Source organism: Notolepis coatsorum, assembly GCF_963971535.1.
Source record: "Notolepis coatsorum genome assembly, chromosome: 9".
Lineage (NCBI taxonomy): Eukaryota > Metazoa > Chordata > Actinopteri > Aulopiformes > Paralepididae > Notolepis > Notolepis coatsorum.
Window position 1 is genome coordinate 119058954 of NC_140173.1, and position 26850 is coordinate 119085803.

At 45.5% G+C, this 26850-nt stretch overlaps 1 protein-coding gene across 1 annotated transcript in view; it reads left to right on the top strand.

Moving 5' to 3' along the window:
* LOC311234938 (calcium-activated potassium channel subunit alpha-1a-like) overlaps positions 1–26850 on the top strand; it is a gene marked incomplete at both ends in the record, with an annotated part of 336543 nt that overhangs the window by 238139 nt on the left and 71554 nt on the right. Inside the window, one exon of the mRNA XM_084322217.1 lies at positions 26125–26218. Coding sequence (XP_084178343.1) covers positions 26125–26218 — 94 coding nt within the window. The remainder of the gene's footprint in view (positions 1–26124; positions 26219–26850) is intronic.

Consider the following 26850-nt stretch of genomic DNA (forward strand, 5'->3'; position numbering starts at 1 on the left):
TTGCAGGATCGGGAAAAGAGGGTGATGTTTAAGATAGGTAAATTCTGACTATAACTGCTTCATGAATTATAAAAACAACTCATAATATTCACTATAAAAAGGTCACAGATTAAGTTTAAATGGTATTAATGTATGTAAATTATAATGTTAAATTATTTCTGAGGAATGCTTGATTATTCCTCTAGTTTTTAATCCACTTAAATAGTAAAAAATGTAATCCAGTTGATTAACCTGTTAAACCCTAGCCCTATTTTCTGAAAATCTGCCTAAAAATAAAGTAAATGGAAGATTGCTCCACTTCTACAAGGTCCATTTGCATGTTCTTGGTATCTAGGGACATCTATGGATCTCATGGAATGTATTCCCAGTGTCAGAAATATTGTCTGTTACTAGGCTTGAGTAAATTGTGATTAAACAAAGGAGAATATAAATTATGATTTTTCTTTGCATCTTTGACAGTGAATAACACCATGCTAAAAATGACCAGACATGAGAAACTGCCACTAAGCTTGTTCAGCACCTTATTGAGACCATGTCTACAAAAAAATCGAAGCAAATGAATAAAGGGAAGATGATTAAACATAATGTTTTGTAGATACAGTACTGAATTCTGACAATCCGGACACATGCTACAGTATTTGAAATATTATTATAGAATATAGAATACCTTATTGTAGCCAACTTGCACATCTATGGATCGGGACAAATCTCCTCTTTCAAATGGCAGAGTTCAATTTGGATTTAGTATCTCCAGGCGTGCACTGAAGAACCGTGAATGAAATCTACTGTATGTACAGTTCCATTCTTATAATGGATATGGCTCCGCCATTTTGGATCGTATTGCAACAGGGATTGTTGCTAAATGTTCACATAAGGTAGACACACTAACTGCGCTCCAATCTATGCCAATAACGTTCAGTTTTGTGATAGAGAATCATGAGAAATAAGAGAAATAAAAAAGAAATCATACAGAAGTAATTTGCTTGCAAGAAGCTGGAATCGGCTGGGAAAGGTAGTTTTCGAAGTTTCAATGCTCAGTGAGAGCTCTGGATGCCCTCTCCTCATATGACTACAACTGGCGACGCGCCGCCAATTCAAAATGGCGTATATTCGCTAAATTATTAAGACATTCCATAAACAAAAATCTCACTAATAACACTTTAACCTATTGGTAAACAAACGTATTGCGGAAAAGCTGTTGTGACATGGTTAGGGTCTTTACTCTTGGATACATTTGAAAAAAAAACGCTACTTAATGTCATACAGTCTGGATAGATTGATTTATGACGTGATGTCATTTGCGGTCCGCCGATGGACTGCTTGGGCTAAAGAGGTTAAAGCTGTAACAACTGTGAATGCAATTTGGTGGCACATATGTGATTTTGAAACAACTAATAGGCTACAACAAAGCTTTTGTCAAACCAGTTTCACTGTGTTGACTACATGAAATAAAATAAGATATTGTAACTCATACTGAAGAAACAATGAATGTTAGACTTGACACACTAAAGGCTTCCACATAGTAGAGCGGAACGTACGCGGAAGGCGGAACGGACTCTGCAGAGGTCCGCACGTACTCCAAGCATGAAGCTCAAATTTTGGAACCACGCAGACGTCCTCGTCGCTCACTTGGTGTCACACAAAAAGCTGCTCTGTGTGTTGGTTGACATCGACCTGCATTAAATGTGACACCGATCTGCATTTTACTCTGAACACTCACTCTGTGCCAAGAGAGAGTAGGGCAGGATCATGGTTCTATGGGTAGGATTGGTCCGGTAAAACTTTGGCAGGTAGATTATGCTAAATTTAGTTTTACTATCGCTAATCATTATACATTCCAATTCATGTACATTTGGACCATGTCTTTTTTTCATCATCTGAAGAAACTTTAGAAGTTTGAATGGCTTTTCTAATTTAGAAATCTTGGAAACGGAGATAACCTAGACTCTTTATTTTGACTATTTAGTCACGTTAGCGTCACATGGTCTTCAATAACGTGACGTCACGTCTCATTGTCGTCATGAAAAACCCTTTGTTGACGAACATCTTTCGTCATCATTTTAGTTGACAAAATGAACACTGCTGGCACGAGAAATTTAGGAAATTGGTACGCGGTGGTACGCTCGACTATGAAACCTCAAACGATTGCGGACATGCCACGGAGAGTCCGGTCCGCCTACAGTATGCCCGACTATGTGGGAGCCTTAACTCTATACCCAAGTGAATTGATTGGGTGTCCATTTTCCCTGAAACGTTACACGACAGCCGGGTGACTTGTGTGAGCTGTTTTGGTCGATCGGGTGAGTTTGTTTGTACACCAACGCGCGAGGAAGCGGCGCTGATTTCCCTTTTCCACCACGCCACCACTCTGAGACCAAGTAGTTTCCCGCCTTATCAGCAAGAGGCATGACAATGGTGCTTGGCTATGGTAGCTACTTGACAGGTAATCTAAATGCATTGACTGCATGACCTAAAGCAACAGATACCGGCAGAACTGCAACAGCTCAGACTGCATTTGCCTGAAAATGTTAATCAACATGCAGATAAGGAAAGCTTTCTTTCTATCCCTACCCCCCCTTCACACCGCGGAATAACCACGGCTTTTATCTCTTAATTGCGTTTTGTTGTGATGTGACGTGTGTAGTTTTGCCATGGTAATATTGTGGCTAAAGGAACGTTTTTTTCCCAAGAAGGGCACGTCAAATGTGCACATTGTTTTCCTTTTTTTAACCTTTGCTCTGTGGTGTGTAAAGGTGCTCCCATAGTCGAGCGGACCGTACACGGAGCGGACTCAAAGCGGACCCAAAGCGGACTCAAAGCAGACCCAAAGCGTACTCCAAGTGCGAATGTCCAATTTTCTAATGCGCGGCCGTCCGCGCCGCTGGTGTCACACAAAACGCTGATCGGCGTTGACATCGACCTGCATTTAATGTGACGCCGATCTGCATTTCACTCTGACCACTCGCTTTTTCACTCGCAAAATAGAATGGCTTTTCTAAATGAAGTGTGTAAAACTGCCAGTTTTATTATCGAAATATTGGAAATGGATTGGTTATCTCTGTTTCCAATATTTCGAAATAAAACTGGTGTTTTTATTTCATGCAATGTGTGTTTTCCATTTCAGCACCACGCGCTGTCCACCTCATTGAGCAAGCCTATACGGTACATTGCACCTCGCTGCCTATATACCTGTTATTCAAGTGTGTAAAACTGCCCTGTTTTATTATCGAAATATTGGAAACGGAGATAAGATACTCTTTATTGACATCGGATGACGACGACATGACAGAAGTTGAACAGCGTGGGAACATTTTTGTAAACTGGCGCGAGACATGTAGGAAATTGGTCCGCGGATGTCCGCTGAGGTACGCTCGACTATGAAAGCTCAAAGAGTCCAGTGGACCTCCGCAGAGTCCAGTCCGCGTACAGTCCGCTCGACCATGGGAGCACCTTCAGACCGAGAGAGCTCCATGCTCTCTGGTCACGTGTCTGTCCTCTGAAGCACGGCCCCATTGAACCTGAAGGTTCAGGAGAGGAAGAGCTGGTAAGTGGCCAGCCTGTGTTGTAAGGTGAGTGACAGAGTGGCATAGCTATACTACGTTCAGAGGGTACTTAGTGGGAATAAAATGGAGGGGGTCTATTTTTAGCTTCCCTGGGGGGCAGGTGGGGGGGGGGTGTTATTTGTCCGTTGCCCTTGCAGGTGCTAACTCATTCTTAATTTAGTAATGGTGCCTTGGCCTAAATCAATCACTGATGCACAAACCTGCCCCCCCCCCCCCCCCCCCCCACACACACACATACACATGAACTCTCTTGGGGGGCACACACACACAGAGGGCATACACACACACACACACACACACACGCACGCACACACACACACACACACACACACACACACACACACACACACACACACACACACACACACACACACACACACACACACACACAAACAGATCAGGTTGTACTTTTAATGCGCCTGTGCTTTTGCTGCTTGGGAGCACACACACACACACACACACACACACACACACACACACACACACACACACACACACACACACACAAACAGATCAGGTTGTACTTTTAATGCGCCTGTGCTTTTGCTGCTTGGGAGCACACACACACACACACACACACATCTCAGTTGAGTGTCAGTTACTCACTCTGCATTTCAACTCCTCATTAGCACATGACAACATGACACCGCGCTTCTGGAATAATATTACAACTCGCTATTGATCTGACTCAAGCTCGTGCTCTTTCGGAGACACGCAGTATGATTCAGGTAATGGTGCATTGAACTACAGCTGTCAGCAGCATTAGTCAGGCAGGTAGGAGCGGGTCATTGTTGTCTCCGCCAGGCGGGGGCCCCGCAGGGGATCAATCCTTTAGTCGTGTGTGTGTGTGTGTGTGTGTGCGTGTGTGTGTGTGTGTGTGTGTGTGTGTGTGTGTCTGTGTGTGTGTGTGTGTGTGTGTGTGTGTGTGTGTGTGTGTGTGTGTGTCTGTGTGTGTGTGTGTGTGTGTGTGTGTGTGTGTGTGTGTGTGTGTGTGTGTGTGTGTGTGTAGTATGTGTATGTGTGTGTGTGTGTGTGTGTGTGTGTGTAATAATAATAACTTTATTTTATTTGTATAGCACTTTTCATACAGAGGTTGCAGTTCAAAGTGCTTCACAACAGTAAAAAATACAGGCATAAGCGGGCATAAAAAAGATAGACAGGTAGCAAGGTATGGCAAATCACAGTGTATGTGTATGTGCATGTGTAGTATGTGTATGTGTATGTGTGTGTGTGTGTGTGTGTGTGTGTGTGTGTGTGTGTGTGTGTGTGTGTGTGTGTGTGTGTGTGTGTGTGTGTGTGTGTTAGAGTTGTCCCCGAAGCCTGTTTTTGGGCTTCAAACTTCACCAGGGTTTTTCAATCATGCAAAAATGTGCTCCTAAATAATTGTTCTGGTTCAGGACTGTTGAGTCTTGACTTTAGGCACATTTAGTGCACATTTACGCATAAAGTAGCACATATGCGCATATTGCTGCGGTTTGTTATTGGTCACGGGAGGCTTCAATATCATTTGGATGGTAATCCATTTTGTGAACACATTTGGTGAACAACATCTTTGTTAACGTCAGCAAGCTAAAGGGCTGCTCTCTGCATAGCTTAATTAACGTGCATAACATACCTGTGTAACGTTAAGTAACTTGTGTTCCGCTGGGAAGTTCAGCATCACTGCATACACTTGGTTTAATCCAAACGTCCATTCGGAAACGTTGTATTATGAAATAAGACGGTTGAGTGTGAGTCACTCAACTCTCTCTTTTTCGCATGATTGATTCATTTCCTGATAATGTATGACGGTGACCTCTATGTTCGCACGTGACTTTCAAATGATTGTAAACACAACATAGTACTGTGATATTCTGATATATATCACATTCTGATATATATTTTTCATAAAAAAATATATATTGAAAACGATTTAATTTTTTTTTAATAATAAAAAAAAAGCGGAGGTTCAAACCCATTAATTAAGATTTGAACGCCAACGTAACGAACGAAGGTTCGAATGTTCGGGCTCAGCCCTAGTGTGTCTGTGTGTGTGTGTGTGTGTGTGTGTGTGTGTGTGTGTGTGTGTGTGTGTGTGTGTGTGTGTGTGTGTGTGTGTGTGTGTGTGTGTGTGTATGTGTGTGCAGGCACAGTTCTAGGTGTTGACAAGGTTTGGGGCTAAGCTCAGACCATCTGGAGCTTTTTTCTAAAAATGTTTTTGGTGGTCCCTGCTGTTCTGCCTATAACACTACTGCCTACATTTAATTTAATAAAGTTAAATACGTCAGAGTGAATCTGACGTATACCAGATAAAAAACAAACATAAAAACAGGATAAACAAACACATTATTACGTTTTTTTTTTATACATTAATTGTATATCAGTGAGGCTAAATATGAAGTAGGTTGTTAGGGTGTTATTTGGTTTGTCAGTCAAAGGGATGCATTTTGTGGTTCAGCACCGTGGAGAGTTCACCTTATTACAAATATTTCAGGGGCTTCAAACAGGAAAACACTTATTATTAGCGTTTGGAGTGGAAGAGCGCACTAGGGCTGACCTTCGCATTTCTTTTTGGCATTCGAAGCTTCGGGGCCGAGATTCGATAAAAAATATATATATATATATATATTACCTTTTTTTTTATGTTGTGGGACTTGTACAGCACTTTGGTCAACTTTGTTGTTTTTAAATGTGCTCTATAAATAAAGTAGATTGGATTGGATTAATTAATTAAATTAATAATGAGTCGGGAGCTGCGCTGCCTGGCCGGCTGCTCTCCATTACACAGCCAACAACATTACATTACATAATTATGTTGCAACCTTCGTCTATAAAGCAAACAATTATATAAATATTTATATGTAGTTAATAGAGACAAAGGCAGAATCCGACTAGATTTTTTATTAAGACATGTTTTTATATGGGTCGGGACACTATAAAAAATACTATAGAGAATTGTCAGTGCTGTAAAACATTTTTTTTAATCTTAGACAAACGAAACACTTTGCTTTCATGAAATATTGTAAGTGTAACGGAGGTACCACAGTATATCCACAGTCACGGGTACAAGTAGTGACGTGGCTGTGGATGGTAAGCGGTACTGCAAGTAAACTCACTCCCCAGAGGCATCCAGACCCGGAAGCAAGCAGTGAATTCACTTCTTGCTTAGTGGTCTGTGATGCCGCCCGCGATGCGGGCGTCCGGGGTTCAACTCCCACTCAGGGCGATCCCTTAACAGGGGTCGAATCGACTTTAAACACAACGCAGACAAGATCACACCGGCTACATGTGGTGCCGTTAGACCCGGATGCCCTGGGTGGAGTGAGTTTAGTGGGGTGAGTGTAACGGAGGTACCACAGTATATCCACAGTCACGGGTACAAGTAGTGACGTGGCTGTGGATGGTAAGCGGTACTGCAAGTAAACTCACTCCCCAGAGGCATCCAGACCCGGAAGCAAGCAGTGAATTCACTTCTTGCTTAGTGGTCTGTGATGCCGCCCGCGACGCGGGCGTCCGGGGTTCAACTCCCACTCAGGGCGATCCCTTAACAGGGGTCGAATCGACTTTAAACACAACGCAGACAAGATCACACCGGCTACATAAGCCATCATTTGAGGCTTTATAAAAGCAGCACAATGAACACAAATATGTCAGTGCCGAGTCCGACCTCATCTTAAATAACAAACGGCATTGCTTGTTGTAGTTAACAAAGAGAGGCAGAGTTGATTTTGCAGGTAAAAAAAATATATTGAATTTGTATTTTATTTGATTTTTTATATATATTCAAATTTTATTTTCCCATTCGAATCCCATGCCCATCGAACGAAGCTTCAAAGTATTTAAGACAGCCCTAGAGCGCACTCTTCTTGTTATTGTTGATTTCTGGTAAAGGGAAGCTTGATGTTGCTCCAGGAACTAACTAAGGTCATACACAGGCTAAAGCTTAATTTATACTTCTGCGGAAATGCACAGAGCTGCAGAGACACCTCCTGAAAAATTTAACTATGCGCCACAGAGGTAATGATTGGGCTTGAGAACAATGAGGCAAGATTTCCTGTGTAATAATCACACAACCGAGAATCTGTATTATCAACAAAACAAGGAGGAATATGTTACAGTGGAAGCTGGCAAGGCAAATTAACTGTATCATACACTTGTATCATACACTATTGACAGATATAAGAGGAGGAATATCATTCTTAATTATTCTAAAAAGATCATCATGCACCAATATGTTCAAAACTGTTTAGGTAGATCATTATCCTTGTAACATAGCTATTTGTAAATAAATTGAACAAGGGGCTTGGTGTTTTTTATTTAACCCTTGTGTGGTGTTCAGGTCTGTGGGACAATGTTTACAGTGAGAGATAAATTATACAATAATTTTTTTTTTAACCTGAGAATCATTGGCCTTGACTAATTTTATGTGAAGAACATATGAATGGACACAATTTCCATTGAGTGCACACATTTAGGGGTGGAACGGTACGCATTAGAACCGTACACCGTAAACCGTAACCGTTAGCCGCGAGCTAAGCTAACTAGCGTGGAAACGTTCACAGCGAAGTGACTCCACAACACCAGTACCAAAAGTGGCATAAGAGAATACTTCATAATGTTTCATGCAATTAAAAAGTTAATATATATTTAGTACACATGATTTATTTATTTTAAATAACAGTGACTTTTCCTTTTTGATAAGAAAGTCTAGTGCTTGTTGAGCATATGCATACTTTATGTTGATGGCCTTTGTCTATAATGTGGCCACAAAAATAGAAAGGTTTAATTATTTTGTTTGTTTGCACTAAGTTAATACTTAGTTGCCTACATTTTTCAGTCAGTTCGGTCTTTGTGTGCCAAACATTATTAAAGGGGAACTATCTTATAAATTGTCTTTTCCAGTGTTTAGCATTATTTTCTAGCTATGTGGGTTTATATTAATGGGGTCTATGTCTCTAATTCTCATTTTGGCGCATTCTTCCAACTCTCATCTCACAATATTGTCCCTCACTGAATTGAGTCATCTGAAACTTAGCGTACTTTTGACATCAAACAATTCTCATCTGCATAATAACGCCCGCCCTAGGGTGACCAGGTCAAAATGGTTCAGTCGCAGGACAGCAGCACTGCTTTTGCGGGACAATGCGGGACACGTAGGCGTGGGGGGGGGGGGGGGGGGGAGTATTACATTTGTTTTATTGCTAATTAAAATTAAAGACATATTTATTATTTAAATGCCTTTATTTCATATTCGACGCAGACGGTAGGCTATATATAGCACATTTTGTTATTAATCTTATTAAACTGTATAGATGCTTCACCAATCACCTTCTCAGCCGCTACTGTCTATGTCACCAACATCTTTATTTAATCACACTTTCATCATTAAGCAGGTAACCATCAATCTTGGTAAGCTGATAAAATCACTCCATTAATCCTATGCAAACAGGAACATGTGCACTTTCCAGGGAACATTGGCGTTTTGTGACAGAGGAGGAGGGGAGTCGCACCCACTGTACAACGTGCTCCATTATTACTGTACGACTTAAGTTCTAAACCTGTCTCCGGGAAAGTGCACAGTCACAGTGTCAGGGTCTGTGTCTTCACAACAAGCATCAGTGCAGCACAAGATGACACACTATAGCCAGTGCGCCACCAACACTGATAATAATAATAACGGGATACCAACTGGTGACAATGAAGGCATTTGAGACACTCACCTCCGGTATCAGTAATATTGGCGGTCTTTCTTCTGACTACTCGAGTGACTGACGTCACACACACAGCTGCCCCGGCCTCGCTCGGACAGGTGACAGGCAGCGCGACTCGCGAGACTCGAGATGCATCCAGCTGCAGGACCACAGCACCGACACTCTCAGGACCGCGACACTTTGCGGACCCACACTCTCCAGACCCTCGCTCCCATTGGCTGATTTGGGTCACGTGACCGTCCCACTCCAATTCAGCCATCGGTGCTGTGGTCCTGCAGCTGGATACTATTGCTCGGCTGCGCAATGCATTGGTTTGTGACGTCGCCTGATTTTTTTATTTTAAAATAAGAGGGTATTGGAATGAGGCATTAAATTAACAACATTTAAAAAAAAAATTAAATAATAATCTTTGAAAAATAAAAAATAATAATATTTTTTTTTATCTTTGAATTGCGGGACATTGTTTTGTTGTAGCGGGACAAACGTCCCAATATCGGGACAGGTGGGCACCCTAGCCCGCCCCCTCTATGTTTGTTGCCACCAGGCGCACACACTGTGGTTGGAGCCACTGCCCACAATCTACCTTTATTAGTGCAGACCGCAAGGAAGGAAGTGCAGTGAGTTAGCCTAACGTTAGCCTAACGTAAATAGTATGAGCAAAACATGCAGGACATGTGCTGCTCCCGAAATGCTCCCGCTGTTTCTATGTGCAGTGAAAAGTGAAAGTGCTTTGCATCCTAGACTAGTCATTAATTTACATGGTAAACTAACGTTAGCGGCTAGCTAGCTAAATAGCCACACTGATGATGACAGAGAGAGAGAAGACTGAGCTAGCACGGGTTGGGGCTATCGGGGGAGGGAGCCGACAGAGAGAGAACACAGCTAGCACGGGTGGGGGCTCTCGGGGGAGGAAGCCGTCTCTGTGTGTGTGTGTGTGTGTGTGTTTGTGTGTGTGCGCGCGGCATATATTTTTCTGTATCATCACAGGTTCACTTTGAAGATAGTAGAGTAATATGGGCGGAGCTACAGGTGGGGGTCTGTCACTCAAATCGCATTCCGAGTATGGGCGGAGCCCAGCCACAAATAGCTTGAAATCTTGAAGTGGAAAAATGCTGCTTCAGAGTACTTGATTAGAAATACAAAACAATAGGGCGGTCACGTGGCGTAGCGGAGATTGCGTTTGTCACCAACGCCGGAGACGCTGGATTCGCCTGTTTGAATCCAGCTCACAGCTCCGCCGTTGTCACCAGCTTGGCTGGCCGTTCACACTAATACAATTGGCTGTATTAGAGGGTGGGAAAGCTGGCGAGGGAGTATTAACCTGTAAAACCCATATTGAGCTAGAATTAAACCACTATACGAATACAACCTCTCCTCATTCTTCCTGACATTACTGCATGCCTGATCGCTACGATACGTTCATTACCACCGATTGGACAAGTATTGTTATGCAGCTGCTGAAAGAGAATGTTTTTTTCACGGAAGACGCAAACTGTTTTGTTTGTCAACCATCATTTTCTTTGGACAATAAACCTTACAAACTACATCAGCTGCAGCCTGGACATTAAACTCTGTCAACATCCACAACTTCTTTTGTTACCCGAGTATTAAAACACTAGTAGGTGCATCGTGGCGCATTGTTCATTTATTAGTTAATGACAAGCGGCCACTATAGCTTCTCAAACTAACGTTATTTATTTAAATTGTTCCCGTTAATAATAATGAACATAAGTAGCATGGTAATAATACGTAGGTTATTGATCAATGAATGTATTGATACATTAAAGGTGTACAAATGATACACCAGTAGAACTTCTGCAATACTTCTACTGTAGAAGTCATGTTATTTCCTCATTGTCCGTGTGCCGTCGCCTCAAAAAATAGGATTGAGGCGATATTTAGCGAGGCGACAGAAATAGCTTGCCGACCGTCGCTTCAAAATCCCCTGCCGTGTGTGTTCTCTCATTCATAACAATGGAGGCGATACAATTCTGCCGGTTGGCTAACTAAAAAATTCGCTCGCCTGGCTAAAATCGCTCGCCGTGTGGGGACCCCTTAAGTGCGCAGCGACCAGGAAGGGGATTGGGAATTGGCATAACAACTAACATTGGGAGGGGAGAAAATCGGAGGAAAAAGGAGGGGGAAAAAGATAAAAAAATAAAAATAAAAATACAAAACAATGATTTTATTTTTTTTATTTTTTACTTACAGATGTGTTCCATAGACTCACAGGAATTGTGTCAAATTGCCCAAATAGTGAAAGAAACAGTGAGATAGTTCCCCTTTAAAGGTAAACTTTTTTTTTACCAAATAGATGAGAAGCATGTTTAAATCAGCAATGCCTCCCCTCTCTCTCCTAGCTCCAACTGTCAAAATAATGTGCCTGATGTCAAACTGCCTCATTATTTCAGTTTTTCAGTTTTCAGTCCTTGAGAATAACTGAAAAGTTGGATTATTTTTAGGCTATATCTTATGCTGATGTATGGTATTTCTGGAGCGTTACATTTTCTTTAAATAAAAAAGAACGTATACCAAACCGAAAACCGTGACACCAAAACCGTGATACGAACCGCACTTTTATTGATAAATGTTATCTAGCAGATAAATGACAAATAATAACCATTATGCTGTCTATAATTGCTTGTAATTAACTCTTTGACTGCCACGCTGTTTTAAGATAAAGTTAATATCTGTTAAGTATTTTCACATGAATTGTTATGGCTTTATTGGTTTAAAATCCCAATAATGTTGTGGGTCCACCAGACCCACGAACATTGTGTGAGTAACAAAAACGCAAATACCACACAAGTGTTAACATTTACATTCTTCAAAGGCTAATTTTAAAGGTCCCCTGTCTTATAAATGGCCTTTTCCAGTGTTTAGCATTGTTTTCTAGCAATGTGGGGTTGTACCAACACTGATTTGATGTGAAATATCTAGCTACTCCCGTCTCTTCAGTTCAGCTCAGACAAGAACCTCCCCCACTGAACCAAGCCATTCAGAATTGACTTGCTATCCTACGTAGCAAGATGCTGATCTGGTTGTAGTCACCGCCCATAATCAACAATTCGCTCAACAACGGAGCAGTGTGAATAATGCGGAAGAGGTCTCCCTGTCCCTGACTCTCCCTCTCTCTCTCCCTCTCTCTCTCCACCTGCATTTTACACACAATCGCAAGGAGCCGCTCACACAGCGCACACGTGCGCACGGAGCGATCTATCCTCTCTCTCGCTCCCTCGTTCTCTCTCTCTCGTATGTATCACGCTGTGTGGGTCACCAAAAACAGCTTGCAATCTTGAAGTGGAAAAATGCTGCTTTAGAGTACTTGATTTGAAATACAAAACAATGATTTTTTTTGAAAAAAAAAAAATTACAGATGTGTTCCATAGACTCACAGGAATTGTGTAAAATTGCCCAAATAGTGAAAGGAATAGCAAAACATGGGACCTTTAAAAGCTAGCAACTTCCTTGTTGCCTATAAACAAGGCGATTGTCTGTGGGCTGGGTGCACAGAACGGACCGTACACGTGATAGACCATACATTAACACTGTGACCTTTACCCTTCTGTTAAGGTGAGTTTTACCCCAATTGTATTTTCCAGAGGCACAATGTCTGGTCGCAGGAGGTTAACGTGAGGAAACATTTGATGTCCTAAAATAGACTGCTTCCCCTGCTTCACAGCCACCCTCCTAGCCATCGCTGCTCCTGTGTGTGTGTGTGTGTGTGTATGTGTATCTGTGTCCTTGTGCATGCATGCGCCCGTGTGCGTGTGCGCGCGCACATGTGTGTGTGTGTGTGTGTGTGTGTGCGTGTGTGTGTGTGTGTGTGTGTGTGTGTGTGTGTGTGTGTATGTATACCTGCACCTGCCTGTGTTAAGTGTCTCTAACAAGTAGTGGGGGCCACTCTAACCCATCACTAACTCAAACACAAGATGACCAGAGTTCAGTTCTGAGGCTCCTGGACCTCTAGGCAATTTCCAGCTGGCCTAGAACCAGGGTGTGCTATATATACAGCCCTGGGAGGAGACAAATTGTCTTCAGTCCCTCCGGGAGCCTCTCTCTCTCTCTCTCTCTCTCTCTCTCTCTCTCTCTCTCTCTCTCTCTCTCTCTCTCTCTCTCTCTCTCTCTCTCTCTCTCTCTCTCTCTCAAGGCGGGTGTCTGCAGGGTAATAAGAAGCGAGGTGGGCGAGTCTGCCTGGCAGCATGTGGCGGAGGGATCCCATGTGATTGCTGAGTGTGAATTGACGCTGAACCCAGGGAGTGTAACTTGCCCGACCATCCACCAGGCGGCGGTATTGAGGCGTTGCAATCTCATACAGGGTCCCGCTGCAGTCCGGAGGTTGGCTGGATGAATTATGAATGCCATGTTGAAATTTTTTTATATTTATCCCAAAAACGGCGTAAGTCCTTCTTGACGTTCAACGCATGGCGGGCAAAAACGGCATAACTCGTTCTTGGCGACCAATGTGTTAAAGTAAAAAGAAAACATTTCTAAAAATGTCCTGTGAATCTTTCTTTCTTTTGTGTGTAGGTTGGAGTTGTACTTCTCAACGTCATTGTAAATGAGAGCTTGCTCTCAATGATCTTTCAAGATTAAATAAAGATTGAATGATTGGGTATAAGGGAGGGGTTGCTATTGCTGACCACACCTCCGTTTCTGCCAAGACCAAGAGAGACCATGTTATAGATATGAAGTTCTCCGGACCTCTCTTCTGGTCAGCCCTAGCAACCCCTCCCCTTATATATACCCAATCAGCCGGTAGGTCAGCCGATCAGAGGCTCCTGACAGTCCGGAGGTCTAACCTCAAGCTCAGGGGGGGCCGTGCCTTTGATATCGCAGCCCCTGAACTGTGGAACAGCATTCCCACCTCCATTAGGCTCGCCCCCTCGATAGATGCCTTCAAATCTAGGCTCAAAACCCACTTCTACCTACTAGCCTTTCCCGTTCACTGACTCATGCCCTGTTTTCCTGTGTTTCATGTGTTTGCCTGTGTGCCCCCCCATAAAACGGAGTGTGATTGTTGTCAATATGTATCTATGTGTATCTACCCTCTGTACAGCACTTTGGTTGACACGCGTCATGTGAAATGTGCTATATACATTTTTTTTTTTTATTAAAAATTAAAATAAAATCAACTCCAACCCATACATCAGACCAAAACAAAAAGAAAATGTAAACAAAGTTCAATACCAAGCGGGGCTCTTTTGCCTAGAGGTCGCTGTTTGACTGCATTACAGATTCCACCTTTAAAGTACAGCCGATACAGATGATGTACAGTATACTGGCACACTTGGACCCTTCTTATGGGGTAATTGGGCAAACATTATTGAGACATATACATTTTATTAGAGAAATCAAATATGCTGTGCCGCAACCATCGAAGAAATGAACTCCCATACTTGTGATAATTTGTAACATATTCCACATGGCTGCTGGAATCACAATATTGGGGGGATTCTCTGACACCAATACCCTGTCTTAGCCTGGTTCTTCTGCCTGATATCCGATAGCGGTGGTATTGGTGCTTTTCTGGAACGGACGCATCTGTGCTCACAGCTATGCCCATATGCCGTTATGCATGCATGCACATGCCCATTTACACACACGTGCTACACACAAACACATACATACATAACCATACATGCACACATTTCACTGAGATGTCGACATTCATAAACATCAGCACGCATCATGCACACACACAGACATTGGTATGGTACGCACACATACGTTATTTTTATCCCTCTGTGCCGTCTGTCAGTATGTCGCTCCATTTTTATGCTGAGAGTGCCATCTTGTTGTTTGCCTTGGCAGAGCTCAAGATCTGCTAAAGCAATGCTAATGGATTCAGAGACACTGGATAACTGACTATTCCGCTGTGTGTATATAGCCTATTTGTCTTGTCAGTTCCATATACAGTAGGGCTACTAGGGAATGGAACAGTTTTTGTAAAAAATCTGAACCAATCGGTTTACTTTGGTACTGTGAAACCCCATCGCTGTAGTCTAATACATCACTCCTGGGTTGTGTGTATGGAGTGCTTTCGTAACTGGCCTTTGGCTATTTCCATTTACTGTCATTACAACACTAAGAATAAGGAATATTATGTTCACATAACATTATTAATTCATGCCCACTGCATTACGGAACAAAATGTAGTTTAGTTCATGATAGAGTATTGTGCACCGTGAGGTATGCGAGTGTCAATAGATTTAACATACAATCTGGATAACTGTCCGTTACTAGCAGATCCGGGAAGGCAAATGCTGCCCAAAGTATTTAGCGTTACACAAAAAAACGTCCAACCAAAAACCAAAGCCTTGCAAAGTGAACTATGCAGCCCAATGCAGTCGCATAGTTGTAATTTCAATGCACAACATTGAGCCACAACGTTAATTTCCCTTTCGAAGTCACTTCAGCAACAAGGTCATTTCCAAACGTGAACAGACACGAGGCAGAATTATCAACATGTCCACTATAGGCTACACTACTAGGTCTACACAGAGGGATGGACCTTCCATCTTCGTTCAGACACACGCCACCTAGAATTAAAAGGCCTAATTGATAATAGACAAGTGGGTGTTCCTTGTGCTTTCTACACTAAGCTAATACATTTAATTTCTTACCAAATACTATTTTAATTAGCAATTTTTCTCCCCATTGAACCGTACCGAAAACCCCAAAACGTTGATATGAACCAAACCGGGATTTTTTGTGACCCATTCCACCCCTACCAAACGGTGCCCCACAATGCTGTTGGTTCCACGCGCGGGGCTGTGCATCCAACGCTACGTGCGTACGTCCTGTGTTATTGAGAATCCTTTTGAGGGGGTCACGTGACAGTGTGCTCGGTGGAGAATGGTGCTTCAGAATGAGGCCAGAGTTGGTCCCCGGGCTACAACGTCACAGTGACCATGCCAAATGTCGTCTTTGCGTTGTGCTTGAGAGTGCACGTGTGTGTGTGTGTGTGTGTTGGGGGGGGAGGGTGGGGGAAGCCCTCAGAGGCCCCAGGGGTCTGCTGAGGTTGTGCCTCCACATCTGATTGGAGGAGGAGGGGGAACGGATGAGCACCAATCTGGTGATAGACACGGCTTAGGCCACCCTCTCCAATCTACAGAAAGAGTGGGAGAGAAATAAAGGATGACATTTAATCAATCACAGGCTGCTATGTGGGTATGATTCATGGAATTCTTTTGTTGTCGTGTTTTTTTTTAAATTTTTTTTACATGCCTGTTAGTTTGACGCATATGGAAGAATCACACAGAGAGTGGGTGGCGAGTTAAAGAAACACGCCCACATTATGGGAAACACGCTTACCGCCTTCTCCAGAGTCAGACAAGAAGATAGATACTAATACTAACTATTAAACCTCTCTGTGCGTTCGATAGAAAGCTATCCGGCTGCAACCTAGCCTAGCTTAGCACACATGATTGGAAGTGGATACGGACCACTAGCCTAGCTTAAAACTGCGGGAGAGGTGTTTTTTGGCCGGATAGAGTGATCTATCCACTTCCATTAATTTGTGCTAAGCTAGGCTAGTTTACAGCCGGATAGCTTACATTTCTACTGAACGCACAGAGAGGAAATTAGTATCTATCTATCTTCTCGTCTGACTCTGGAGAAGACAGTAAGCGCATTTCCCATTAATGTTGGTGTGTTCCTTTAATAATAATAATAATAATACACTTTATTTGTATAGCACCTTTCATACAGAAACTGCAGCTCAAAGTGCTTCACAACAGAAAAAAGACAGGCATACAATGAGCACATAAAGTGCAGACATATGAAATCACAGTTTTTCACAACAGGCCACCTTGTTTATGGTTTGATTCAGTTTTAAATAGACAATAATAAAAAGAGTAAGATAAAATAGACAGAGTAAAATAGTGCAATAGTGCAGTGCAATAAAATTGTAGAATAGAATAGATAAAAAAATATATATATTTTACAGTGCAATAAAATAGTTCTGGATTACTGTTCAAAGTCGTCTTTACCTTCTCTGTTTGGTATCCACAGTTTAAAACTTGACAGTTTTCCCTCCTGTTTTATACCCACTTTGACCCTTTGAACCTCCCACCCAGGGCAAACCTCCCTCTCAGGGTGCAGTTCTAGGCCTGGGCCTTTTTGATACCCACACAGTTTAATACCTGGCCATTTTGAACCTGTAATAAAAAGCAATAGACAGTAAAATTAAATAATACAGTGCAATTGTGAGGTTTTGTCCGCTGCTCACCAACTTTCTCTGTTTTCTTTAAGCCTACTGTTAGAAATTCCCTTCTCACTCACTCTCTCTAGCCCCCACCCTCTCGTTCTTTACTCTCGTTTACTCTCAGTGGCCACACCTGGACTATTATCAATTACCTCTCGCACCTGTGGTGGCAGGCTAATTAGTTCCCCTGTGGGCTTTAAATACCAGGGCTCTTCCCCTCGTTTCGGCGTGGGGTCGTGTTGTATTCATGCTGAGTCATATTCTCTAACATCTAGACTCTTTCGGGAGATCCTCTGGTCTACCAATGCTGTATATGGATTTCTCCAGCCTTGAGATGTTTTGCTCCAGCCTTCGTCTGCTGTCGCCGTAGCCTGTGGAGGAGACTGTTCTGCGCTCCCTGTACTTCCACGGGAGGCACCCCAGCGCTCCACTGCAGACCCCAGCGCAGCTGTTCGTCCTGACGCACATCTAGACCAACGCGCATCTCCCGGACCCTCGGGCTTGGCACGCTCTCCAGTCACCAGCGCGCAACGCGCATCTGCAAGGGCTTGGCACGCTCTCCAGTCACCAGCGCGCAACGCGCATCTTCAAGGGCTTGGCACGCTCTCCAGTCTCCAGCGCGCAACGCGCATCTTCCAAGGATCCTCGTGCTTGGCACGCTCTCCAGTCACCAGCGCGCAACGCGCATCTGCAAGGGCTTGGCACGCTCTCCAGTCACCAGCGCGCAACGCGCATCTTCAAGGGCTTGGCACGCTCTCCAGTCTCCAGCGCGCAACGCGCATCTTCCAAGGATCCTCGTGCTTGGCACACTCCTCCTCGCAGACGCACCCCGAGGCGTCTCTCGGTTCCGACGTGCACACCAAGGTGTGGCGCGCCACTCTGTTCCTCGGCTCCGACAGCGGCTACCCGGTGGACGACACCCTCGCCACCGCCGCTGTTCCAGCACCCTGTTCCTCGGCTCCGACAGCGGCTACCCGGTGGACGACACCCTCGCCACCGCCGCTGTTCCAGCACTCTGTTCCTCGGCTCCGACAGCGGCTACCCGGTGGACGACACCCTCGCCACCGCCGCTGTTCCAGCACCCTGTTCCTCGGCTCCGACAGCGGCTACCCGGTGGACGACACCCTCGCCACCGCCGCTGTTCCAGCACTCTGTTCCTCGGCTCGGACAGCCAGCTACCCGGTGGCGACACCCTCGCCGCCGCTGCTGTTCCTGCACCATTACGCATACGCCTGGGTGAGTTTTGATTGTGATGTCACTCACCCAGCGTAATGCCTCTTGCCCCCGTCCCGCTGCGTTTCCTGTACCATTACGCATACGCCTGGGTGAGTTTTGATTGTGATGTCACTCACCCAGCGTAATGCCTCTTGCCCCCGTCCCGCTGCGTTTCCTGTACCATTACGCATACGCCTGGGTGAGTTTTGATTGTGATGTCACTCACCCAGCGTAATGCCTCTTGCCCCCGTCCCGCTGCTGTTCCTGCACCATTACGCATACGCCTGGGTGAGTTTTGATTGTGATGTCACTCACCCAGCGTAATGCCTCTTGCCCCCGTCCCGCTGCGTTCCTGTACCATTCCGCATACGCTTGGGTGAGTTTTGATTGTGATGTCACTCACCCAGCGTAATGCCTCCTTTTCTTGTTCTCACTTAGTTAGTAGTTTGGACATTTCATCTCCCACTCTGTTTTTGTTCTCACTTAGTTAGTAGTTTGGACATTTCATCTCCCACTCTGTTTTTGTTCTCACTTAGATAGTATTTTTGGACATTACATCTCCCCCTGTGTGTTTGTCACACGAAGATATTATTACTTTGTTACTTTGTTTATTTGGACTGTTCTGCATCTGCTCTGTTTGTTCCCTTTTGAATATTAACCCTCTCCTCTGTTCTGCAGAGCGGCCCAGATGTTTTCCCACCAGTCCCCAGTTCCTCCCTGTCCCCAGCCCGCCTCCGCGGGCCTCAGTCCCCTCTGTCCCTAGTTCTCCCCTTCTAGTTCCACCTAGTTCCTGGTCCCAAGTTCTCCCCTTCTAGTTCCACCTAGTTCCTTGTCCCTAGTTCTCCTAGTCCCCAGTTCTCCTGTTCCCTAGTTCTCCTTGTCCCGACATCTCCTAGTCTCTAGTTCCTCTGTTTCCTTAACCTTCCCCTAGCGTTCCTTTAATGTTTCCCCTAGCGTTCATTAACCTTCCCTTAGTGTACCCTTTTCCTGCCCGCCTCTTAAAGGCACCTAGTTTTTCCCCTCTTGTTATATTCCTGTATTTGTGTTCTCCCTTAAAGGGACAGTGCCCTTTTTTCCCTGTCTCTCAATAAATATCTGTTTCTTGGCAAACCATCATACCTGTCTTGTGTTGTGCGATTGGGGTCGGTTACAAACCATAACAGTACGACCCCACCAAATCGACGACCCCAGCCAGCACAGACGGTGTATGTTGAGTTTGCCTTTTTTTTTCTTGTTCCCTCTAGCTCCCCTCTAGCTTCCTTGTTAGCCTGTTAGCTCCCCTGTTAGCTTGTTGGTCTCCCCGGTTAGCTCCCCTGTTAGCCTGTTGACTCCCCCATTTGCTTCCCTGTTAGCCCTGTTTAGCTCCCCTCTTAGCCCTGTTTGACCCCCCTGCAGCTTGTTAGGCCTCTACTACCAGCATGGCCCTGTCTGCTAGCTTTGCCTCGGCGGCTAGCACAGCCTCTATGTTAATGCAGCCCTTACTGCTGGCATAGGCCCTGTAGCTAGCCATGCCCTGGCAGCTAACCCAGTCCCTCAGCAGAGCCCCAGTCTGCTAGCTTAGCCCCGGCTGCTAGCACAGCCTCTATGTTTATGCAGCCCTTGCTGCTGGCATGGGCCCTGTAGCTAGCCATGCCCTGGCAGCTAACCCTGTCCCTCAGCAGAGCCCCAGTCTGCTAGCTTAGCCCCGGCTGCTAGCACAGCCTCTATGTTAATGCAGCCTTGCAGCTGGCATAGGCCCTGTAGCTAGCCAGGCCCAAGCAGCTAACCCGGTCCCTCTGCATGGCCTCCACTTTTTTGTGTAGTTTATCCCACTGCTAGGACTGCCCTTTCAGCTAGCAAGGTCAGTTTATCTCCCACTGCTAGGACTGCCTTTTCAGCTAGCAAGGTCAGTTTATCTCTCACTGCTAGGACTGCCTTTTCAGCTAGCAAGGTCAGTTTTTCTCCCACTGCTAGGACTGCCTTTTCAGCTAGCAAGGTCAGTTTATCTCACACTGCTAGGACTGCCCTTCAGCTAGCAAGGTCAGTTTATCTCACACAGCTAGGACTGTCCTTCCAGCTAGCTTGTTCTCTCATGCTGGTCCAGCCCTGTCTGCCAGCCTAGCTCCGGCAGCTAGCGCAGCCTCTATGTTAATGTAGCAGTACAGCTGGCATAGGCCCTGTAGCTATCAGTGCCTTGGCAGCTACCCTTTCCCCCTGCTAGCCTAGCTCGGCAGCTAGCGCAGCCTCTATGTTGATGTAGCAGTACAGCTAGCATAGGCCCTGTAGCTATCAGTGCCTTGGCAGCTACCCTTTCCCTCTGCTAGCCCTTTCCCGGTGCTACCATGGTTACCCCTTAGCTACCCTGCTTGCCCCTCAGTTCCTCTAGACCAGTTCCTCTAGACCAGTTCTCTAGACCAGTTCTCTAGGCCAGTTCTCTAAACCAGTTCCTCCTGACCCGGTTCCTCTAGGCCCGGTTTCCTCTAGGCCAGTTCCTCCTGTTGCCCCTCTGCTACCCTAGTTACCCCTCGGCGACCCTGTTTCTTTTGCTAGCCCCACTCTTGTGGTGGCTTCCCCTGCTGGCTTGGCCAGTACCTTTTGTTTTTGTCTTGTTTTGCCCCCTGCCACTCTGTCTGTATTTGTTTTGGGTCGCCAGGTGGCTCCCGTTGAGGGGGGGGTACTGTGAGGTTTTGTCCGCTGCTCACCAACTTTCTCTGTTTTCTTTAAGCCTACTGTTAGAAATTCCCTTCTCACTCACTCTCTCTAGCCCCCACCCTCTCGTTCTTTACTCTCGTTTACTCTCAGTGGCCACACCTGGACTATTATCAATTACCTCTCGCACCTGTGGTGGCAGGCTAATTAGTTCCCCTGTGGGCTTTAAATACCAGGGCTCTTCCCCTCGTTTCGGCGTGGGGTCGTGTTGTATTCATGCTGAGTCATATTCTCTAACATCTAGACTCTTTCGGGAGATCCTCTGGTCTACCAATGCTGTATATGGATTTCTCCAGCCTTGAGATGTTTTGCTCCAGCCTTCGTCTGCTGTCGCCGTAGCCTGTGGAGGAGACTGTTCTGCGCTCCCTGTACTTCCACGGGAGGCACCCCAGCGCTCCACTGCAGACCCCAGCGCAGCTGTTCGTCCTGACGCACATCTAGACCAACGCGCATCTCCCGGACCCTCGGGCTTGGCACGCTCTCCAGTCACCAGCGCGCAACGCGCATCTGCAAGGGCTTGGCACGCTCTCCAGTCACCAGCGCGCAACGCGCATCTTCAAGGGCTTGGCACGCTCTCCAGTCTCCAGCGCGCAACGCGCATCTTCCAAGGATCCTCGTGCTTGGCACGCTCTCCAGTCACCAGCACGCAACGCGCATCTGCAAGGGCTTGGCACGCTCTCCAGTCACCAGCGCGCAACGCGCATCTTCAAGGGCTTGGCACGCTCTCCAGTCTCCAGCGCGCAACGCGCATCTTCCAAGGATCCTCGTGCTTGGCACACTCCTCCTCGCAGACGCACCCCGAGGCGTCTCTCGGTTCCGACGTGCACACCAAGGTGTGGCGCGCCACTCTGTTCCTCGGCTCCGACAGCGGCTACCCGGTGGACGACACCCTCGCCACCGCCGCTGTTCCAGCACCCTGTTCCTCGGCTCCGACAGCGGCTACCCGGTGGACGACACCCTCGCCACCGCCGCTGTTCCAGCACTCTGTTCCTCGGCTCCGACAGCGGCTACCCGGTGGACGACACCCTCGCCACCGCCGCTGTTCCAGCACCCTGTTCCTCGGCTCCGACAGCGGCTACCCGGTGGACGACACCCTCGCCACCGCCGCTGTTCCAGCACTCTGTTCCTCGGCTCGGACAGCCAGCTACCCGGTGGCGACACCCTCGCCGCCGCTGCTGTTCCTGCACCATTACGCATACGCCTGGGTGAGTTTTGATTGTGATGTCACTCACCCAGCGTAATGCCTCTTGCCCCCGTCCCGCTGCGTTTCCTGTACCATTACGCATACGCCTGGGTGAGTTTTGATTGTGATGTCACTCACCCAGCGTAATGCCTCTTGCCCCCGTCCCGCTGCGTTTCCTGTACCATTACGCATACGCCTGGGTGAGTTTTGATTGTGATGTCACTCACCCAGCGTAATGCCTCTTGCCCCCGTCCCGCTGCTGTTCCTGCACCATTACGCATACGCCTGGGTGAGTTTTGATTGTGATGTCACTCACCCAGCGTAATGCCTCTTGCCCCCGACCCGCTGCGTTCCTGTACCATTCCGCATACGCTTGGGTGAGTTTTGATTGTGATGTCACTCACCCAGCGTAATGCCTCCTTTTCTTGTTCTCACTTAGTTAGTAGTTTGGACATTTCATCTCCCACTCTGTTTTTGTTCTCACTTAGTTAGTAGTTTGGACATTTCATCTCCCACTCTGTTTTTGTTCTCACTTAGATAGTATTTTTGGACATTACATCTCCCCCTGTGTGTTTGTCACACGAAGATATTATTACTTTGTTACTTTGTTTATTTGGACTGTTCTGCATCTGCTCTGTTTGTTCCCTTTTGAATATTAACCCTCTCCTCTGTTCTGCAGAGCGGCCCAGATGTTTTCCCACCAGTCCCCAGTTCCTCCCTGTCCCCAGCCCGCCTCCGCGGGCCTCAGTCCCCTCTGTCCCTAGTTCTCCCCTTCTAGTTCCACCTAGTTCCTGGTCCCAAGTTCTCCCCTTCTAGTTCCACCTAGTTCCTTGTCCCTAGTTCTCCTAGTCCCCAGTTCTCCTGTTCCCTAGCTCTCCTTGTCCCGACATCTCCTAGTCTCTAGTTCCTCTGTTTCCTTAACCTTCCCCTAGCGTTCCTTTAATGTTTCCCCTAGCGTTCATTAACCTTCCCTTAGTGTACCCTTTTCCTGCCCGCCTCTTAAAGGCACCTAGTTTTTCCCCTCTTGTTATATTCCTGTATTTGTGTTCTCCCTTAAAGGGACAGTGCCCTTTTTTCCCTGTCTCTCAATAAATATCTGTTTCTTGGCAAACCATCATACCTGTCTTGTGTTGTGCGATTGGGGTCGGTTACAAACCATAACAGCAATAAAATAGTAGAATAGAGTAGATAGTAAAATGATGCAATAGAATGGACAGAGTAAAATAGTGCTACAGTACAATCAACAGCGGAGTGTATTAGAAGGCTATGGTGAAGAGGTACGTTTTTTTAGCTTTTTTTTTTTTTTTTCTTTTTTTTAATATTAAGAGATCTAGCTTCCCTAATGTCCATAGGTAGTGTGTTCCATAACTTTGGTGCATAGTTTGCAAAGGCTGCATCCCCGATTTTCCTTAGACTGTGGCTTGGAACCTTCAATAGACCAGTAGTAGATGATCGCAATGTTTAGGAGGCACATAGTTGACTAGAGAATTTGCAATGTAGCTTGGTCCAGTTCCATTAGTGCTTTGTATATAAGGAGGAGGACCTTGAAATCTATTCTAAATGTTACCGGGAGCCAGTTTAGGTTACAGTTTAGGTTAGCATTGAAGAATACACAGTGATGGTCAGATATAGGTAATTCGATTACTGATTACTTTATCAATGTTCAGCCTTGTTGTCATCACTAAGTCTAGGGTGTTACCAGTGTTTCCCATTAATTACCTAGACTATTGGCCTAATTGGTCCCGCCATATTTTTTTATATAAAGTTTGCCAATAGGGTTGTATCAGTAGTATTGGCAGTGGTAGTAGTCGTAATAGTAATCCAGTATATATTTGTATTTTCTAAAAAAATAAACCAGTTCAACACAGGTAACCACTTTTGCTTTATTTCTTTGATGGCTCAAATGTATGCTCTGTCTAGTCGATTTTGTGTTTTGAGCATAAAGTTCATCATAGATCTAGCCTCTTTATTTTGCTCTCAAAGTGCACCAGATTGATGCATTTAACTTAAAAAAAAATATATATAAATAAAAAGGTTTCGGGGGGGCATGCCCCCTAGAGGGGCCGAGGTCCACCCACCACAGTCTCTCAAAATCCTGTGGGAAACACTGGTGTTACCATGTTGGTGAGTGGGTTCATTTACATGTTGTATTAGCTCAAAGCTGTCCAGTAGGTTGGTAAGCTCAATAGCCTTGGGGTTGTTCTTCTTATTTATATGAATATTCAGATCTCCATGTATGATTAATTTTTCACATCTAAGGATACCGACTGAGATTAGCTCTGAGAATTCCTGCAGAAATATTGATGAGTATTTTGGTGGCCGGTACAATGTGATGATGAGCAAAGACAGTTCAGCTTTAATAATTGAGTGCTCAGGCCTGATCAATGTTTACTCCTCGGAGAGGTCAGCTGCAAATGAACCTCCGTTCACAGCCCGATGGCACTTTATGAGAAGATCCCTTTTAACTAAATGAAATCATTCAGTGACTCACACCACATCAACTCAATCCATTCTAACCACACTGGACACACACGCCCAGGAAAGACCCCCCCCCCCCCCCCCCCGCCCGCCCACCCGCCCCCACACACACACACACACACACACACACACACACACACACACACACACACACACACACACACACACACACACACACACACACACGCGTGCACGCACGCTCACGAATAACAACACAACAGATCATCCTGTCGGGGGGCGGGCGTCAGCATCTCACTGATGGCTCATCCCTGCATTAAGATGCTTTATATTAAAAACGTAGGATAATTGCTACGCCCCACAGGCAGCCTTTACCTCTGGAGCTTTTCATAATACCGTCCAACCCCCCCATCTCGCACTGCGTTCAGATCAAACAACGGGGCCCAAAGGGGCTCCATGACTGTATACACTTCCCCATCTGATTGGAACACATGGGTGGGGTCGGGGGGGGGGGGGGGGTTCACTGTTGACTCTTTTAATGGACTAGTGCACAATCCCCAGCTGGTCCCTGCATTCCCATAGGTAGTTTACAGCTGAGCCCCTCCCCACTCCCCCTTGTTTGCATAATTTCATTTGATGCTCATCACTCCGTGGGACCGTTGTCATTACTCATCATGCACAGGAGGCGCTAGGCCTCAGCGCGACCATGTGAAGGATGGCCACGCCTGTGCTGTATATACAGCACCCCTGATTATCCTTTCACTGAGAGCATCCGCTTCTGTAATGGATAATGATCACGGGGGTAAACATAAAGATGGATTATGTGACAGAACAGATGGATTACGCCCCATTTATCATCATCTTTACTTTTTTTTTTTTATATACTACAGAGCCCCAGTCTAGCTGGTGCTACTTTGGTAATTGAAAATAACCGTGCAGGCTGTCGGCGTGACTCTGGCGTCTGTCATAGGAGTGTTATTTGAGAGTTAAAAGGGACTATGTGTCTTATATGTGAATGATTTATATTCACATCAAAGTCAACTTCAATACAGGCTCACACCCACCAACTCATACATTTTATAACCCTAACTGTGCTAACAAAACGTTCCTTCTGTCTCTCTCTCTCTCTTTCATTCACAGTCCTATAGAATCCTGTCAGAACTTCTACAAAGATTTCACGTTACAGATCGATATGGCCTTCAACGTCTTCTTCCTGCTCTACTTCGGTCTGCGGGTAAGTTACTGAGGCCAAACACACACACACACACACACACACACACTCAGAGTTAGGTTGTTATTAGTCTTACAGTTTACACACAAGCAAATACACACTCGCATTTGAACGCATGCACGCACACCCCTGCGCACACACTCACAAACACACACTTGCACAGACACACACAAGCGTTCAAGTACACATCCATGGTATAAGCACACAGGTGTGGGTTAGTCCCGCTCCCTACACGTTAGCCACCTCTCGTGATAACTCATGAATAGTTTGTCATAGAGACTTGTGGGAGGCGCCATAGGATAGTGGAGAATTACAAACTGAAGATGACATTAAGAAAGAACTCTCCACAATGTCTTTCGAGAATATTATGAAGTTGCAGAACAAAGTGGGGACCAAAAGTATACAACGAAATTGCATATGGTACCACCAAGGCTACCCAAGCTAATGCAAAGAAGAAAAGGCTTAATAAGAATAGGCCCATGGGGATTTAATCTCAGACAAGTTGTCCCAGTCAAGAAAACAGTATTGAGAGATCCAAGATTTGATGACTTATCTGGCAAATACAAACCGGAAACCTTCAAGAAGACGTACAAATCAAAGATACAAGATTCCTTTATTGCCACACAACCAGGTTG